This window comes from Pocillopora verrucosa, chromosome 1 (genome assembly GCF_036669915.1).
Source record: "Pocillopora verrucosa isolate sample1 chromosome 1, ASM3666991v2, whole genome shotgun sequence".
Classification (NCBI taxonomy): domain Eukaryota; kingdom Metazoa; phylum Cnidaria; class Anthozoa; order Scleractinia; family Pocilloporidae; genus Pocillopora; species Pocillopora verrucosa.
Window position 1 is genome coordinate 3,432,288 of NC_089312.1, and position 19,167 is coordinate 3,451,454.

A 19,167-nucleotide genomic window follows, 5' to 3' on the forward strand; every position below is an offset into this window, starting at 1 on the left:
GTACTGCATAAATAAAATATAAGACCTGACCAAGTCCTGTATTTGGGCGATTTCAAAATAGATGTAATAAAAAGTGGAACCTCGTGTCGTGCAATTTTTGTCTAAAATCATACTTGTGATTTCAAATCACGCATATGATTTCAGGCCAAATTGCACTCCACTCAGTTCAATTACCATTATTTTCTGGCTTCCTTCACCTGAGACTTACAGCGCGCGCACAAAAGCTTTTTCGGAAGACACATGTGAAAGTTTGGAGGAACATTAAAAAAACACTGTGGTATTGTCTCACTTCCACAACCGGAGATGGCGAGATTTAAACAATAATATGCGAGGAGGCCCCATATTTAGCGCTGCAGCACGAGCGTGCCTTTGCCCGCGAGAAAGTTTGAGGATTTTAGCAATACGGGGCGGCGGGAAGTTTTAGAGGGGTCTGGCACGAATAATTTTCCAGGAGAGGGAATGGTGAAAAGTTGTTTAACACACGTTGAGCTACACCGTTGCATTTTGGCGCTCAAAGTATCACATTACGTCTCTCTCTCTCTCTTCTTAGCATGGATAAGTTACGGCTCTCTCCTCGACACTGAGGTCTTTAGGGTAAGTGTTATGCTCACCAGATTTCTATTGTGATAATTTTACGTTTTTTTTGCTTACAATCGTTATTTCTTATCCCTCTTGAAAACTGCGCGATGAAACGTTGCATACAGCGCGCTCGATTTCAATGCCTAATTATTTGTGTTTGGTAAAATTTGTGCACAGCCTCATACTATTGTAAAACAAATCTGTTTTCCCAGTGGCAATGTATTGTTTTTGTCATTGTTTTCTCTATCCAAGAACTGATTGCATGATGTGGTATGGGGCTGTGCGGAAATTTTACCTTTGTGTTTATCAGATTGTTTATCTAACGTTTTTTCAAAGTACTTCATATTAGCGGTTCTACATTTTAAATGTAGATATGTCAATAAGCGATTTCTAGCTAGAAGGATGTAGCGCCTTGAAGGGCAAGATTTCCGCACCGTCCACTTATTCTGCGTTTTTCCACAAAGTTCTTGCATAACGGAAACGCACTGGCAAAAATAGTAGATTGCCTTTGGAACTCCTTTACGGCTTTGTTTCAGAATATTCTGGGGCTATGCAAAAATCTTTCCTCTTTTCGTACAAACGCTAAGGAGAGATGTTGTCTTCGAGCATATTCTACGTCAAAATTGCTTTGCCAGCGTTATAACTAACGGTTCGGCTTAACTATTGTGTTAATCCAAGTGAATGATCAATTTTCAGTTCCCTGGGTTAAAGCCCACCTGTGTTAGCTAAGGGATTGTCTGTTATATCAGCTAACTTCTAACATCTGTTATATCAGCTAACATCATTTCAGCTAACGTTATGTCCTGGCAATTGCTGTGGGAATTGCAAAGGTGAGACTTAATGAAATTTACCTCAACTCAGCTAGGATCCTTGAAAAGAATTTGTCTGGAATTGTGAGGCTATTGCATGTATATCTGACCTTCAGAATGCTCTTACTGGAAGAAGTTTCCATTTATTGAAACAATCTTTCCCTTTCACTGATTAAATTGTTTTAAATCACATACGCATTGTAAAACTCAAGCTAGACATACAATTTTATAGTCTACTGACCAAAAACTACTCTTTTTCATTATAAATATGTGCATGAGTAATGATAATAATGACAATCAAAACTATAACAAAATTCTCAAACATGATTGGTTATCACCATTCCTATTTGAGTACCAATAGGTCATGCCTGTGTTTGTGTCACATGTGTGCTGTTGTTGCACTTTTTGCTAAGTTATCTGTTGTTTTCTATGAAAAGGTATAACCAAAGGCTAGTTTGTTTCTAGAATGTTGTCATAGTTTTGATTAATTGGTAACAGGACTTCAAGCTGTCCAATTCTGTCTCTAATCATACTTGTGATTAACAAATTTGTCATTCACTTCAAATTCGTCATGGATTTTTTGGTATCACTTTCACAACTAGACTTCATCAGACCCCACTCAGTCCTATCATCATTATACTTATAATGATAACCAAAGTGATAACAATAATGATGAGATACTTGAGGTTAAGGGAATTTTCTACAGATGTTTCATGTGTTCCCTCGATGAAATGAGTAAAATCTTAGGAACTTTTTAGTTGTAAATATATAGAACTAAATTTGTGAATGATGGTGTAAGAAAGAATTTGTTTTTAGATCATGTTTTAAAATGTAACTTAATTTATTTACTTGAATAAGCACCTCCCCCCTGAATATGTGCAGCATCACCTATGCAGCACTTATTCTATTAATTTTTTTCTGTCATGAGCTGCAATGACTTATGCACATTCTGATATCTTAAGGCAATTAGAAGCAAATCATTTTGAATTGGAAAGTGACAACAGGCTGACTGCTCCTCGAAAAAGACAGAGAGGTATGTAAATGTATGTGCATTGTTATAAAGCCTGGAACTTTTGTAGTAGGGTTAATCTGTGGGTTTCTTGTTAGTTTTCACAAGCAACAGTTTGAACCTCAGTTGGAGGTATATGTTAGGACCTTGTGACAAACAAAATTTCAAAAATTTTCTAGATTTGGTAGTACTTGTGAATGTGGAGACAACAATTTTGATCAAATTTTTGTAAGATTTCCTGTAAGAAAAAACCTAAATTATGCCTTACAGAGTTGTAAATGTATAACATGATGATTTTCCTAAACTAATGGGGCTATTAAAGAAGTTTTGAAGAGTTAACCCTTCAACTCCCAGATCAAATTTGTAATTCTTCTTACTGTCAATAATACAATTCTTATAATGTCACTTCAGAGAATTAAGTATTGGATCAACTAATTATCTCCAAATTGATATTTTCTTTCATTCTCGTCACTTATTTGGTTGATATTGTATTGATAATGTAAGGAGAAATTCTGTCTTGGTCACTCATGGGAGTTAAAGGGTTAACACTTAAGGCTACGTAATCTGACTGGTAATCCTTCACATAAATAAATAGTAGTCAGGACCATGTAAGGGTCTCATTTATCAGCCATTTTACTGGTGTTGTGTCCTACTTCCTCTTTGTCAAAGATTTGTCAAATACTCTCTCATGTGGTCAAATCAAACTAGTCTGAATCTGTTCTGACCCAAAATTACTACTGTATTACTACATTTGCTTTTTATCTGAAAGTTTAGTTTCTTTTGTACTTAGTGGGTCTGGAATCTAGTGATTCAGAGGGCTCAAGTCCAGAGACAGATGACTCAGTTTCCAGATCTGATGGGAGCTCAGACACAAACACAGACAGTTACACAGAGGAAGAGAACTTTGGTCTTATAGAGGAGAAACCTATTCTAGCCAAACAAAAAGGTAGAGCTGTGTATATTTACATGTATATAATGTACATGTTGCTTACAAAGGCATGTCATCACAATCAGTTTGTTTAAGCATGCTTCACAATCCAATTATTCTTTAACTACACTCAAAGGCATTATGAAAGCAAAAAATTAATGCCAATTTGCTTTGCTTTAATATTTTTTAATTCTGGGAGAGTTTTGGTGTAACCTTCGTTGTAGATTTCTGAGTTTAAAATGTCATTGAAATTAATACTAAATGCATCTTTTACGTCAAAAGGCTTTTGTTGCTGGCTAAGTCTATTTAAGAGTAAAAGACCTATATACAATGAAAACTAATGAAAAAGCTCAATTATGGTCCCAGAGGCACATAATTTGCCTCCTAAATTTCACCTGAATTTTTTAAAATAACTTTTGTAATTCACTCCAAAGCATGAATTATTTGTTTATCAAGAGTCATTTACAGTCTGTTATAGTTCCTAAAAGCTGCAGATAAAAACTTCACTATTTTGGAAATTTAGCCTGAAGGTAGAAGAGGAAAAAACTGGTGTAAGGCTAAGTGCGTGTTTGTGCTATATGTACACATAGCTACCTGCTCTCTTATACCAAGACCCATGTGAAAGATATGCTCTTAGCTCTGATATATGCTCTCAAAAGCTTTCAAAAAGCAAGTTTTACATTAATTGTAAAATGACATAAATTAGTTGCCTCACCTCTGGTACCAGGGCTCTATAAGAACATGGTCATGCTATTGTGGGTAGTTAATGCATAGTGCTAATTTCCAGATTTTATTTCAGAATTAACTTCCGATTTAATTATAAAGTACTTTGAATAGTCAATTTTGCATGTGCACATTTAGATGCCAATTAACAAGAATGTGGTTGAGAGTGCCTTTCTCAGTAATAATTTGTTATACTAACCTTGCTAGGTCTCTTGTCTCTTTTGTAACAAAGTTAACCTTAGCTTTTACCCTCAAACAACTCTGAAATGGACTATTCTCAAACACAACGAACCTTACAAGTCCATCAGTGAGCTGTATCAATTTAGTTTTCTTTTTTAAGTATGTGAGATATTGTAAGCACTGAACTCTTGTTAACCTTACCTATTCAAGTTTCCAAGAACACCACCACCAAAAAGGAGACAGCTAGAGCTTCCAACACAACAAATAAAATGGAGAAGAATGAAAAAGGTAACAATTTTTCTTACATTGTTTATGGCAAGTGTTCCAGGCTCAATTGGTCAGTGGAGACAAAAAGAGAGCACTGAAGGTTGCTATTTGCATGCTTGCTTTCCCCATCCACTGATTAAAAGCTTGGCAAAGGCTAGTTCCTTTTTTTAGAAATTATGGTCATTAAATACAGTACTGTAATAATTCAATGAAATAAATCTTTAGATAAGTTATTTTCTTTATTCATTGCATGTGGGTTCATGAAGAAGTAATTGCAGTTTTAAGATGGAACACCAACTGACTTACCTCAGTATAATAGCACATATTAAAATTATTAGTGCATGCATGCCTGTTCTTGGCTTTGTCTTACATCATGAAGCAAAAGTATTTTGGAATTACGACATTTGAATAACAAGCACAATGTTGCCATTCTTGTGTGAAGAGGTCAGTACAAAAAAGTCACAGAGGTAATATCATTGGTAATGAGAGAAACAGTTTCTTTAGTTATGTGTAGAATCTGTTTTTGTATGGGTGGTTTTTTTTTACCTAGTTTGATGTTGTGTTTTTATATTCAGCTATGTGCCATTATTTAATTATGCTGGACTATTTTTTAAGGTGCATCTGAGGAAATTCTGGCTAAAAAACCAAGAGCTCAACCTAGGAAAAGAAAGATTAGCAAGGAAAATACAGGGAAAGGTAACTTATTTATAAAGATCAGCACCATTAGATAACTTCAAGTCAGATTAAATCCTTGTATAGGACTTTGTCTATAATAGTAATTGAACTGAATGGAGTGCAATTTGGGCTGAAATAATACGCGTGATTTCAAAATCAATCGAGCATGCAGTGCGAGTTTGATTTGAAATCACAAGTATGATTTCAGACCAAAATTGCACGACACAAGGTTCAATTACCATTTTATTATGTCCATTTTGAAATTGCCCAAATGCAGGACTTGGTCACTTCAAATATTTTATTGATGCAGTACTGAAATTAAATTTATCAATTTTTGGGGGGGTGGGGGGGAGTAAGAGTTTTGGAAACAAAAGTAGCAAAATTTGCCATACAATACTCTTTGTCTATCATTTTCTTGCAATTTTATTGGTTACTTTAAACAAGCCTTGAAATCTGATTGGTTGTTTTGTTTTTAGTGTGGCCTGCTCATTGGCTGGGAAAAAAGATATGATTTAAAGTAATAAATGGTGTGATTCATGAATAAATTGCACCAATTAGAGCCAATCAGATCACAGGCACCACCAGTGATTTCAAAATGGGTGTAATAATATTTAATAATGTTGCTTCCAGATTCCTAAAAAATGCAAATGGGGGTAGTTGTAAGACAGGAGCTAATGGTCAACAAGTTGTCAACAGCATATAGGAGATATCTTTAGCAGACATGTTTTGCTGACTTACATTGCATTATATTAGAGACGAAGTTTTACACAAAATTGATAGGGAGAATAAATTCTGCATCATTTTAGGAGATTTTAATCTTGATTTTCTTAAACTGGATTCTCACCCAGATACAGAAGGTTTTTTTAATATTTTGGGGTCCTTCAGCTTTCAACCTCCTATTTTACAACCTACTTGAATTACTGACCACTCGAAAAATCTAATTGACAACATTTTCTTCAATTCTTGGAACACCTCACATTAAGTGGGAATATTGTTTATGATGTTACTGATCACCTACCTAATTTTCTTATTATTCAAAAATTCACTTCTTTACCTATCAATGCAGGGCGTGAAATTAACTTTTTTTTCTGATAGCCACTTGGCTCCTAAATTCTTCAAAGTGGTAACCAATTCAAAAAAAGTTGGTTGCCATTTTCAAATACAAACAAAATCTTTCTTTACACTGTCAGCGTTCTAGATAGGCCCTCCAAAATTAAGTTAGGGAAAAGATCTTTAACGTGCTACAAAGTGGACACTAGGATGGATGATTTAAAACATTCAGGCTTATCTAAATCCAAGATGGTGTCTAGTTATCGATCGAGATGCATGTGCTACGTTTTGGAAACAAACTTAACGAGGAAGTTTGCCGCAGATTTATCTTTGCAAATTTTTTAAATTCTCTATATCTCCTGGTAAGGTTATAATGAAACGTTCTAGTTGCCAATTTGGCGACCAACTTTCAGGATTTGGTCGCCAAAGTGAAAAATTTAGTCGCACTGGCGCCTGTATTAGGTGCAATTTCACGCCCTGCAATGTAAAAAATTGCAAGCAGTTTGGCTTCTGTGCAAAACAATCAACTGGTCATGCTATCCTAAGCATCATTGACTTGATTCAATTTGCAATTGACTTCCAGGAATTTTCTTGTGGTATATTTTTGGATTTCAGTAAAGCCTTTGATATTGTAAATCATAATATCATGATTGAAAAATTAGATTATTATGGCATTTGTGGTGTAACCAAAGATTTGTTCATCTCTTATCTTACCAACAGATATCAATATGTTTCCTAGGGGCAAACTGAGTCTCAACCTCAACCTGTCTCTTGTGGTGTTCCTCCAGGCTCAGTTGTTGGCCCACTATAATTTCTTGTATATGTATCAATGATTTTAGTAACTGCTCTGAAATTCCAGATTTTCATTTATTTGTAGATGATGCCAATCTGGTTTACAAACACAAAAATCTTACAATCCTTGAATCCAAAGTAAACAATGAACTTGTAAATATTCATACTTGGTTGAGTGCCAACAAACTTTCACTTAATATTGCTTAGTTGAACTTTGTCATTTTCGACCCTCCACGAAGAAAGTTACCCTTTCATGTCACACTCTCTTTAAATGGCATTAACTTAAACCAAGAGTACTCAATAAGATATCTAGGTATTATAATAGATTCTAATTTATCTCAGAAAAGTCAAGTAAGCTATATTGCTGAAAAGATTAAGACATTGTAAGCACTGAACTCTTATGAACCTTATCTATTCAAGTTTCCAAGAACACCACCACCAAAAAGCAGACTGCTAGAGCTTCCAATACAACAAATAAAAAGGAGAAGAATAAAAAAGGTAAACTCTTTTGACACATCACTTAGGGCTTGTCCCAGGCTTAGTGGAAACAAAAGGAGAGCACTGAAGGCCATTATTTGCATACTTACTTTCTCTATGCACTGACCTTTCCTAGGTCCTAGTTTGTTACTTTTTTAAGAAATAATGGTCATTAATTGATTTAATACTTCAGTGGAATAAATCTTGAGATGAGTGATTTTCTTTATTCATTGCATGTGGGTTCATGAAGAAATAAAGCAATTGCAGTTTTAAGATGGAACACCAACTGACTTAGTTCAGTAGTAGCATGTTGTCAAATTATTAGTGCATGCATGCCTGTTCTGGGATTTGTTCTTCATTATAAAGGAAAAGTTTGTTGGAGGTATGACATTTGAATAACAAGCACAATGTTGCCATTCTTGTGAGAAGAGCTCATTGAAAAAATCACAGAGATAATGATATTATTATTGAAAATGAGAGAAACAGTTTCTTTAGTTATGTGTAGTTTCTGTTTTTGTTTTTTTATATCACCTAGTTTGATGTTGTGTTTTTATATTCAGCTGTGTGCCATTATTTAATTATGCTGGACTATTTTTAAGGTGCATCTGAGGAAATTCCTGCTAAAAAACCAAGAACTCAACCTATTAAAAGAAAGAGTAGCAAGGATAATACAGGGAAAGGTAACTTATTGATAAAAATGAGCATTATTATATAGTGTAGCTTCAAGATTAATTCCTTGTATAGGATCTTGTGAATATATGTAATTATGTTGCTTCCAGATTCTTAAAAAAGCAAATGGGGGGAGGTGGGGTAGTTTTAAGACAAGAACCAATTTTCAACAAGTCATCCACAGCATATAGAAGAAATCTTTAGCAGACATGTTTTTCTGACTTACTTACATTGCATTGTATTAGAGACAGTTTTACAAGTGATGTACGGGTAATTGACTTTGGCTTTTCTTTGACTTTGTTCGGTCTCCTATAAAAGCTCTGAGAGAAGTTGTCCTTTTTTTTTAAACAGACCTATCAAAGAGCTTTTTAATCACATTTACTGGTACTAATTTTGCCTTAACTATCACAATTAAATGTTTATAATCCCAGTTACCTGTCAAGAAACACTTACTAAAACTGCAAGACCTCAAGCTTTGAAAACAAGCAGTGATTGGGGGAATGATATTGGAGGTGAGTAATATACATATACTTATCAATAATATACCTATATTTCTTGAGTGCATTCGCAGATTCTTGCTTGCTTCTCTTCAGAGACAACCTCTGTCCAGCTCCCCTATATAGTTTTGTTGAATAAAAAACATGATTTCATATATAGTTTCTTCTTACTATACTTGGAAGTTTTGAGAGTTGTGTATTAGGTTTGTTTATTTTTTTTTTACAAATCTTTATAATTATACAGTCACATTTCAAGAAACACTCGCCAAAATTGCAGAACCTCAAGTTTTGGAAACAAGTGTATTAAGTTTGTTATTTATTTTTTTTTTTTTTACATATCTTTATAGTTACAGTTTCCTTTGCAGAAACATTCACCAAAACTGCAGAACCCCAAGTTTTGGGAAAAAGCAGTGACTGGGGAAATGATGTAGGAGGTGACTAAATTACATCTCTTTTTCAACAACATACCTGCATTTCGTGAGTGTATTAGCAGATTCTTGTTTGCTTTATGTCAGAGAAGACCACTGTCCCGGTTCCCTTATAGAGTTTTGTTGATTTCATGTATACTTTTTATACTGACAATAGTTGAAGGTTTTGAGAGTGGTGTATTATGTTTGTTCATTTGTTTATTTTTTTCCTTCCCCTTGAGTAATCCACTAACTTTAGAGGTTTTATTATTATATTATTGTCTACTAACTCAGCTCTTTCTAACACTTCTGAATATAAAATTCAGATGCATCTGCACCAACAGTCAACAATAAAAAAGGGAAGGCTAGTGAACCAAAACAAAGCCAAAAGAAGGGTAAGTAATCAAACATCCATCCAGTAAGGGAAGGGAAAACTTGAGAGTTTGTGAACAAAATTTGTCAAATTATGGCTATTTTGTTGAATATCAAGAAAGTAAAAATACTGTGACTTACTGGCTTGTGTGATTGAATATTATTCCTGAGAGACAACTTGGTTTTGATGAATCACTTGTTCCTAGACCCTAAGAAGAGCTCTTTTGTGACAAAGTTAACCTTAGCTTTTACACTCAGACAACTGTGAAATAGACCATTCTCAAACACAATGAGCCTTACAAGACCATCAGTGAGTTGTATCAACTGAAGTAAGTTTTCTTTTTTAAGTATGTGAGACATTGTAAGCACTGAACTCTTGTGAACCTCATCTATTCAAGTTTCCAAGAACACTACCACCAAAAAGCAGACAGCTAAAGCTTCCAACAAAACAAATAAAAAGGAGAAGAATGAAAAAGGTAACAAACTTTGACACATCACTTATGGCTTGTTCCAGGCTCAGATGGTCAGTGGAGACAAAAAGAGAGCACTGCATGAGGGCTAATATTTGCATGCTTACTTTCCCCATGCACTGACCAAGAGCCTGGAAAAGGCTAGTTCCTTTTTTAAAAAATTATAGTTTTTAAATACTGTAATACTTCAATAGAATAAATTAATAGATGAGTTATTTTCTTTATTCATTGCATGTGGGTACATGAAGAAGTAAGCAATTACAGTTTTAAGATGGAACACCTACTGAATTAGTTTGGTGATAGCATATAGTCATATTGTTATAGTGCATGCATGCTTAGTCTTGGATTTGTTTTGACATTATGAAGGAAAAGTTTGTTGAGTTATGATATGTGAATAACAAGCACAATGTTGGCATTCTTGTGTGAAGAGCTCATTAAAAAAATCACAGAGATAATATTATTGATAATGAGAGGAGCATTTTCTTTAGTTATGTGCAGTTTTTTTGCTTAGTTTTTTATCACTTAGTTTGATTTTCTGTTTTTATATTCAGCTGTGTGCCATAAGTTAATTATGCTGGACTATTTTTTAAGGTGCATCTGAGGAAATTCCTGCTAAAAAACCAAGAATTCAACATATTAAAAGAAAGAGTAGCAAGGATAATACAGGGAAAGGTAACTTTTTAATGATAAAAATAAGCATTATTTTATAGTTTAGCTTCAATTAAGTCAGATAAAATCCTTGTAGATAGGATCCTATATATATATATATATATATATAAATGTGGGGTTAGAGTCTACCTTGGCATAAAGTGCTCAATGCTGTGGTAGCAGAGCTAAGTATACATAAAATAAAGAATTAAAGAGGATGCATCGATTCTCTGTGACTCTGAGTTTCGCACCTAAGCACTTGTCGGACAGAACTTTATTCAATGAAGAACATACCTTCCTAATGTTCTTCATTGAATAAAGTTCTTTCTGACAAGCCCTTAGGCACAAAACTCAGAGTCGCAGAGAATTGATGCGTCCTGTTTAATTCTTTAACAGTATTTTTTACACAAATCTTTACAATTACAGTTACCTTTCAAAAGACACTCACCAAAACTGCAAAACCTCAAGTTTTGGAAACAAGCGGTGACTGGGGGAATGATACAGGAGGTGACTAATAAACATATACTCATCAATAATATACCAGTATTTCTTGAGTGCGTTTGGTAATTTTTGTCTGCTTTACCTTAGAGACAACCAGTGTCCATGTTTCCTCATATAGTTTTCTTGAATAAAAACATCATTACATGTATAATTTCTACTTATGATAGTTGAAGGTTTTGAGAGTAGTGTATCAGGTTTGTTTTTTATTTTTTTCCACAAATCTTTTTAATTACAGTTTCCTTTCAAGAAACACTTACCAAACCTGCAAAACCTCAAGTTTTGGAAACAACCAGTAGCTGGGCTGGAAATGATCTAGGAGGTGACTAAGTTACATATATTTTTCAACAATATATATACCTGCATTTCTTGAGTGCAGTTGCAGATTCCTGTTAGCTTTTTGACAGAGAAGACCACCATCTGGGTTCCCTTATATAGTTTTGTTGAATAAAAGACATCATTCATGGAAACTTTTTATACTAACAATAGTTGAAGGTTTTGAGAGTAGTGTGTTATGTTTGTTAATTGTTTCTTTCTTCACCTTAAGTAATCCACTAACTTTAGAGGTTTTAATGTTATATTATTGTCTACTAACTGAGCTCTTTCTAACACTTCGGAATTTAAAATCCAGATGCATCTGCACCTGCACCAACAATCAAAAAAGGGAAGGCCAGTCAACCAAAAGACAGCCAAAAGAAGGGTAAGTAACTGAACATCCATCAAGTAAGGGAAGGGAAAACTTGAGAGTTTGTGAACAAAATTTGTCAAACTACAGCTATTCTATTAAATATCAAGAAAGTAAAAATACTGTGACATACTGGCTTGTGTGATTGGATATTATCCCCTAGAGACAACTTGGTTTTGATGGCCAGCTAATGAGATCTCATGAGAAGATAGGCCCTTAAAATTGGTTGATTTTATTTGTTATATTGTGGAGTCCAAAGCATGAATCATTTGGTTATCAAGACTGAGTTACAGTCAGTAATAGTTCTGTAGAGCTGCAGATAAAAAGTTCACTACTTTGAAAATTTAGCCTTGAGATAGAAGGGGAACAAACTGGTGTAAGTTTGTACTACATGTACACATTGCTACCTGCTCTCTCACACATGGACCTATGTCAAAGATATGCTGCTAGAGCTCTGATATATGCTCTCAAAAGCTTCTGAAAAGCAAGTTTTACATGAGTTGTACAATGGCATAGGTTAGTTATCTTGCCTGTGGTAACAAGGCTTCATAAGAAGATTGTCATGCTTTTATGGGTAGTTAATGCATATTGCTATTTTCCAAATTTTATTTCAGAGTTAACTTTTAATATAATTATGAAGTACTTTGAATGATCCATTCCGCATTTGCACAATTAGATGCCAATTAACAAGAATGTGGTTGAGTGTGCCTGTCTTAGTAATAATTTGTTGTACTAACTTTGCCAGGTCTCGTCTCTTTCCTGATAAAGCTTACCTTAGCTTTTACCCTCAAACAACCCTGAAATGCACTATTTTCAAATGCAATGAGCCTTACAAGACCATCAGTGAGTTGTATCAGCTGAAGTAAGTTTTCTTTTTTAAGTATGTGAGACATTGTAAGCACTGAATTCTTGTGAACCTCATCTATTCAAGTTTCCAAGGACACCACCACCAAAAAGCAGACAGCTAGAGCTTCCAATGCAACAAATAAAAAGGGGAAGAAAGAGAAAGGTAACTTTTGATATGTCACTTATGGCTTGTTCCAGGCTCAGTTGGTCAGTGGAGACAAAAAGAGAGCACTGAAGGCTGTTACTTGCATGCTTACTTCCCCCCTACACTGACCAAGAGCCTAGAAAAGGCTAGTTCCTTTTTTAAAAAATTATATTTTTAAATACTGTAATACTTCAATGGAATAAATTTATTTAATCGATTAGTTATTTTCTTTATTCATTGCATGCGGGTTCATGAAGAAGTAATTGCAGTTTTAAGATTTAACACCAACTGACTTAATTAGTTCAGAAATAGCACATAGTCAAATTATTAGTGCATGCATGCCTGTTCTTGGCTTTGTCCTACATCATGAAGGAAAAGTTTGTTGGAGGTATGATATTTGAATAACAAGCACAATGCTGGCATTCTTGTGTGAAGACCTCATTGAAAAAAACACAGAGATAATATTATTGATAATGAGAGGAGCATTTTCTTTCTTTAGTTATGTGTAGTTTTTGTGCTTTTTTTTATCACCTAGTGTGATGTTCTGTTTTTATATTCAGCTGTGTGCCATTATTTAATTATGCTGGACTATTTTTTAAGGTGCATCTGAGGAAATTCCTACTAAAAAACCAAGAACTCAACCTATTAAAAGAAAGAGTAGCAAGGATAATACAGGGAAAGGTAACTTATTGATAGAATCAAGCATTATTGTGTAGTGTAGCTTCAAGTCAGATTAAATCCCTGTACTGGATTTTGTTTATATATTTAATTATGTTGCTTCCAGTTTCCAAAAAAAGCAAATGGGGGGTGGTTGTAAGACAGGAACCAATTGTCAACAAGTCATCAACAGCGTATAGGAGAAATCTTTAGCAGACATGTTTTGCTGACTTAATGTCGCATTATATTAGAGACAAAGTTTTACAGGTGATGCGTAGGTAATTGACTTTGGCTCTCTTTAGGCTTTCTTTCGGCTTTGTTTGGTCATTTAATTTTTCCAAACAGACCTATCAAAGAGCTTTTTAATCACATGTACTAGGTTTGCCTTAACAATCACATATCTTTATAATCACAGTTACCTGTCAAGAAACACTTACCGAAACTGCAAGACCTCAAGCTTTGAAAACAAGCAGTGATTGGGGGAATGATATTGGAGGTGGCAAATATGCATATATTTTATCAATATTATACCAGCTTTTTTTAGCACATTTGCAGATCCCTTTTTGCTTTACTTTAGAGACAACCACTGTCAATGTTTCCTTATATAGTTTTGTTGCATAAAAGACATTATTCCATGTATAGTGTATAGTTTATAGGTTTGTTTGTTTATTTTTTTTTTTTTTCCCACAAATCTCTCTAATTACAATTTTCTTTCAAGAACCACCCACCAAAACTGCAAAATGTCAAGTTTTGGAAACAAGCAGTGACTGGGGAAATGATATATTAGGTGACTAAATTACATATATTTTTCAACAACATACCTGCATTTCTTGAGTGCATCAGCAGATTCTTGTGAGCTTTACACCAGAGAAGACTACCGTTCAGGTTCCTTTACATAGTTTTGTTGGATTAAAAAAAATAATTTCATGTATACTTTTTATACTTACAATAGTTGAAGGTTTTGAGAGTAGTGTATTGTTTGTGTATTTTTTTCGTCTTCTTGAGTAATCCATTAACTTTAGAGGTTTTAATGTTATGTTATTGTCTACTAATTCAGCTCCTTCTAACACTTCTGAATTTAAAATCCAGATGCATCTGCATCTGCACCAACAGTCAAAAAAGGGAAGGCTAGTGAACCAAAACAAAGCCAAAAGAAGGGTAAGTAACTGAACATCCATCAAGTAAGGGAAGGGAAAACTTGAGAGTTTGTGAACAAAATTTGTCAAATTATGGCTATTCTGTTGAATATAAAGAAGTAAAAATACCTTGACTTACTGGCTTGTGTAATTAAATATTATCCCTGAGAGACAACTTGGTTTTGATGGCCATCTAATGAGATCTCAGGGGAAGTTAGGCCCTAAAGTTGGTTGATTTTATTTGTTACATTGAGGAGTCTAAAGCATGAATCATTTGTAATAGTTCCAAGAGCTGCAGATAAAAACTTCACCACTTTGGAAATTTAGCCTTGAGATAGAAGGGGAACAAACTGGTATAAGGCTAATTAAGTGCATGTTTGTGCTACATGTACGCATAGCTTCCTGGTCTCTCATGCCAAGACCCATGTCAAAGATATGCTCTCAAAAGCTTTCAAAAAGCAAGTTTTACATGAGTTGTAATGGCATAAGTTAGTTATCTTGCTTGTGGCACAAGGGCTCTATAAGAAGATTATCATGCGTTTGTGGGTAGTTAATGCATAGTGCTAATTTCCAGATTTTAATTCAGAATTATCTTCTAATATAATTGTAGAGTACTTTGAATGATCCATTTTGTATTTGCAAAATTAGATGCCAATGAACAAGAATGTGGTTGAGGGTGCCTTTCTTAGTAATAATTTGTTATACTAACCTTACCAGGTTTCTTGTGTCTTTTGTGACAAAGCCTAGCTTTTACCCTCAAACAACCCTGAAATGGACTATTCTCAAACACAATGAGCCTTACAAGACCATCAATGAGTTGTATCAAGTTAGTTTTCTTTTGAAACATGTGAGACATTGTAAGCACTGAATTCTTGTGAACCTTATCTATTCAAGTCTCCAAGAACACCACCACCAAAAAGCAGACAGCTAGAGCCTCCAATACAACAAATAAAAAGGAAAAGAATGAGAAAGGTAACAATTTTTGATATATTCCTTTATGGCTTGTTCCAGGCTCAGATGGTCAGTGGAGACAAAAAGAGAGCACTTAAGGCTGCTATTTGCATGCTTACTTTCCCCCTGCACTGACCAACTGCCTGGAAAAGGCTAGTTCGTTTTTTAAAAATTGTTGTTTTTAAATACTGTTGTAATACTTCAATGGAATAAATCTTTAGATGAGTGATTTTCTTTATTCATTGCATGTGGGTTCATGAAGAAGTAACACCAACTGATTTAGCAGTCAAATTATAAATGCATGCATGCTGCTTCTTGTTTCACATCCTGAAGGAAAAGTTTGTTGGAGTTATGACATTTGAATAACAAGCATAAAAAAATAAGGAGATAATATTATTGATAATGAGAGGAGTAGTTTCTTTAATTCTGTGTAGTTTTGGTTTTTGTGTTTTCTTTTTTTTACCTAGTTTGATATTCTGTTTTTATATTTGAATGTGTGCCATTATTTAATTATGCTGAATTATTTTTTAAGGTGCATCTGAGGAAATTCCTGTTAAAAAGCCAAGAACTCAATCTAATAAAAAAAAGAGTAGCAAGGATAATACAGGGAAAGGTAACTTATTGATAAAAATAAGCATTATTATATAGTGTAGTTTCAAGTCAGATTAAATACTTGTATAGCATCTTGTTAATATTATATAATTCTGTTGCTTCCAGATTCCTAAAAATGCAAATGGGAAGGGGGTAGTTTTAAGACAGGAACCAATTATCAACAAGTCATCAACAGCATATAAGAAAAATCTTTAGCAGACATGTTTTGCTTACTTACTTATGTTGTATTATATTAGAGACAAAGTTTTACAACTGATGTATGGGTAATTGACTTTGGCTTTCTTTTGGCTATGTTTGGTGTTCTGTAAAAGCTGTGAGAGAAGTTGTCATTATTTTTAAACAGACAAATCCAAGAGCTTTTTAATCACTTGTACTAGAGTTGCCCTAACTATCACAAATCTTTATACCTGTTACCTGTCAAGAAACACACACCAAAATTGCAAAACCTCAAGTTTTGGAAATGAGCAGTGACTGGAAGAATGATACAGGAGGTGACTAACTTACATATATATTTCAATAATATAACTGCATTTCTTGAGTGCATTTGCAGATTCTTGTTTGCTTTACTTCAGAGACATCCACGGTCTGGGCGGTCTGGTAGAATAAGAAACATCATTACATGTATAGATTCTGCTTATGATAGTTGAAGGTTTTGAGACTAGTGTATTGGGTTTGTTTATTTTATTTTATTTTTTTTCCACAAATCTTTATAATAACAGTTACCCATCAAGAGACAATCACCAAAACTGCAAGACCTCAAGCTTTGAAAACAAGCAGTGACTGGGAGAATGATAAAGGAGGTGACTAATGCACCTGTATTTTTCAATAATATACCTGCATTTCTTGAGTGCATTTGCTGATTCTTGTTGGCTTAATTACATAGAAGACCACTTTCCTGGCTCCCTTATATAGTTTTATTAAATAAACAACATCATTTCATGTACAGTTTGTACTCACAATAGTGAAAGGTTTTGAGAGTAGTGTGTTAGGTTTGTTTGTTAATGGTTTGTTTGTTAATTTTTTTTCTCTCAAAGTAATCCAACAACCTAAGGGGTGTTATTGTTATATTATTGTCTACTACCTCAACTCTTTCTAACACTTTTGAATTTAAAATCCAGATGCATCTGCACCAACAGTTAGCAATAAAAAAGGGAAGGCTAGTGAACCAAAACACGGCAAAAAGAAGAGTAAGTAATAGAACATCTATTAAGTAAGGGAAGGAAAAAAATCGTCAAATTATGGCTATTCTGTTGAATATCAAGAAAGTAAAAATATCGTGACTTACTGGCTTGTGTGATTATATATTATCCCTGAGAGATAACTTGGCTCTGACGACCAGCTAATCGGAGATCTCGTGAGTAGATAGGCCATAAAGCTGGTTGATTTCATTTGTTATATTGTGGGAAAGGAGTATGGAGTGTTTTCGTTGGAGCTTGAGTTTACAAGTAATTTTAGGGCTAGATTCTAGATTGTCAGACAAATGATTCATAGTCTTTTTATAGTTAAACAGGGCACACCAAAGATGGCTGAGTTAGAAGGATTGGGTATAGATATTGGTGACAAGTGGAAAACTCTGGGAAGACGCTTAAAAGTATCAGAGCAACTCGAAATAATCGATGCGCGATATAATACTCTTTCTGAAAAAGCCTTCCAGATGCTTCAATACTGGACCCAGAAAAGAGGTTCCTCTGCGACCTACAGAGTTCTAAGTGGTGCCTTAAAAGACGACCTTTTAGTACGTAAAGACTTGTCAGAAAAGTACTGTTATGGTTGACAGTTGACATAACAAATATTTTCTTGTCTTTTAACTCTGATTTACGAGGGAGTGAGCGGTTTAGTATGTACTTTCTTTGTTCTATTTTCTTGTTCTTTCAGTTACACATGTCACTTTCGTCGAAGTGTTTAAAATGTACGTCCAAACTTATGACAGTTCTTTCACAAACAAAACAGCTGCTTAAGAGTCAGAGTTTTGTAACAGCAAACTAAATACAGTAAGCAAGAGTATTGTTTCGTGGTCGAATCTCAGAGTAGAATTTTAGAATTTCAAACTGATCGCTCAACATACAGGTAGCGATTATTTTTAAAGGATCAGACTGAAACAGAAAGGGCGATTTGCCGATTTTTTTTAATTCTTGGGGTATTGTCTAATTGGTAGGTTACTATCAAATTTTCGGATCATGTGTACTAGAGGTGGCCTCGGTCGACTATCGACCGACTATAGGTCGACTATCGGTCGACAGTCGACCGATAAATGTGTACATATCGGGTGATGCATTGGTCGACTATCAGTCGACTGTCGGTCGAATATCGGTCGACTTTCGACCAATAGTCGGTCGATAGTCGACCAATATATCGGTCGATTGTCGGCCTATATGTCGACCGAGGCCACCTATAGTACACATGATCCAAATTTTCTACTTAATTTTAATTTTTTTAGAACGGCGTTTTTGTCTCTTTTTCATGCTGAGCACCAGTAGATTTAGACCGTCAGTAGTACTAAACAAGTTAACTGGTATATCGTATGAATAACTTGTAGGTTGATAAATATAATTATTTTAGACTTTCTTTTAGGTCATTATTACATTTCTGTTGGTGAATTGTTGTAATTTACGAAATTACCAAGAAATTGTAATTTTTACACCCCGTTATTAATGTGTTAATAGAGAATTCCTCCCAAAAAGTGTTAGAGAAGTATTTGGTAAGGATGGCAGTTATTTTATATTCATGTTAAATCATAAATTTTGTCCGTTAAAGCTATAGAAGGTTGGATAGGATTATTTTTATGGATCTAGGTAAATACAAAGTTTGTGATATTGCACACCTTTTAAAATATGGATTTGGTGTTAAGTTAAATTATTGTTCTTAGATACCTAGTGTCGTAAAATGTAAATTACAATTATCCGTAATAAAATACGTTTAACGTATTGAAACTCACAGCAAGCGATGTTTTTGTTGTTCAGCATCAAGCAGAAACTCGTGCATTCGTGAGGGTAACCTAATTGTTAGATATCCCAAGAAATTTCTTCGAGTGAGCCTGCTGAGGGCAGTCAGTTTTCTTCCAATTTTCACTCCTGTGAGAGCCCAG

General features: G+C 34.4%; 1 protein-coding gene across 11 annotated transcripts; it reads left to right on the forward strand.

The window, feature by feature from the left end:
• The first annotated feature begins 492 nt into the window (after positions 1-492).
• Positions 493-19,018, forward strand: LOC131783919 (uncharacterized protein DDB_G0286299). Of its 11 annotated transcripts, none has more exons than XM_066171535.1 (26): positions 493-594; positions 1,355-1,409; positions 2,351-2,421; positions 3,188-3,343; positions 4,439-4,516; positions 5,111-5,191; positions 7,433-7,510; positions 8,089-8,169; positions 8,590-8,670; positions 9,009-9,089; positions 9,389-9,457; positions 9,833-9,910; positions 10,496-10,576; positions 10,979-11,059; positions 11,289-11,372; positions 11,682-11,750; positions 12,667-12,744; positions 13,327-13,407; positions 13,799-13,879; positions 14,102-14,170; positions 14,473-14,541; positions 15,414-15,491; positions 16,003-16,083; positions 16,802-16,882; positions 17,201-17,269; positions 17,585-19,018. In XM_066171535.1, exons 2-26 carry the CDS (start codon positions 1,378-1,380, stop codon positions 17,854-17,856), a joined length of 2,160 nt encoding a protein of 719 aa, XP_066027632.1. In that variant the 5' UTR covers positions 493-594; positions 1,355-1,377; the 3' UTR covers positions 17,857-19,018. The 11 variants fall into 11 exon arrangements, with proteins under 11 accessions (XP_066027632.1, XP_066027638.1, XP_066027636.1 ...); XM_066171541.1 differs by having other exon boundaries at positions 9,407-9,457; XM_066171539.1 differs by having other exon boundaries at positions 9,021-9,089.
• The last annotated feature ends 149 nt before the right edge of the window (positions 19,019-19,167 follow it).

Bases quoted from the DNA above. Each gene is read 5' to 3' on its own strand.
- LOC131783919 (XM_066171535.1), top strand. From the start codon at position 1,378: ATGTCCTGGCAATTGCTGTGGGAATTGCAAAG. The intron at 3,344-4,438 runs GTAGAGCTGTGT...TACCTATTCAAG, and splicing joins TATTCTAGCCAAACAAAAAG to TTTCCAAGAACACCACCACC. The intron at 13,408-13,798 runs GTAACTTATTGA...TTATAATCACAG, and splicing joins CAAGGATAATACAGGGAAAG to TTACCTGTCAAGAAACACTT.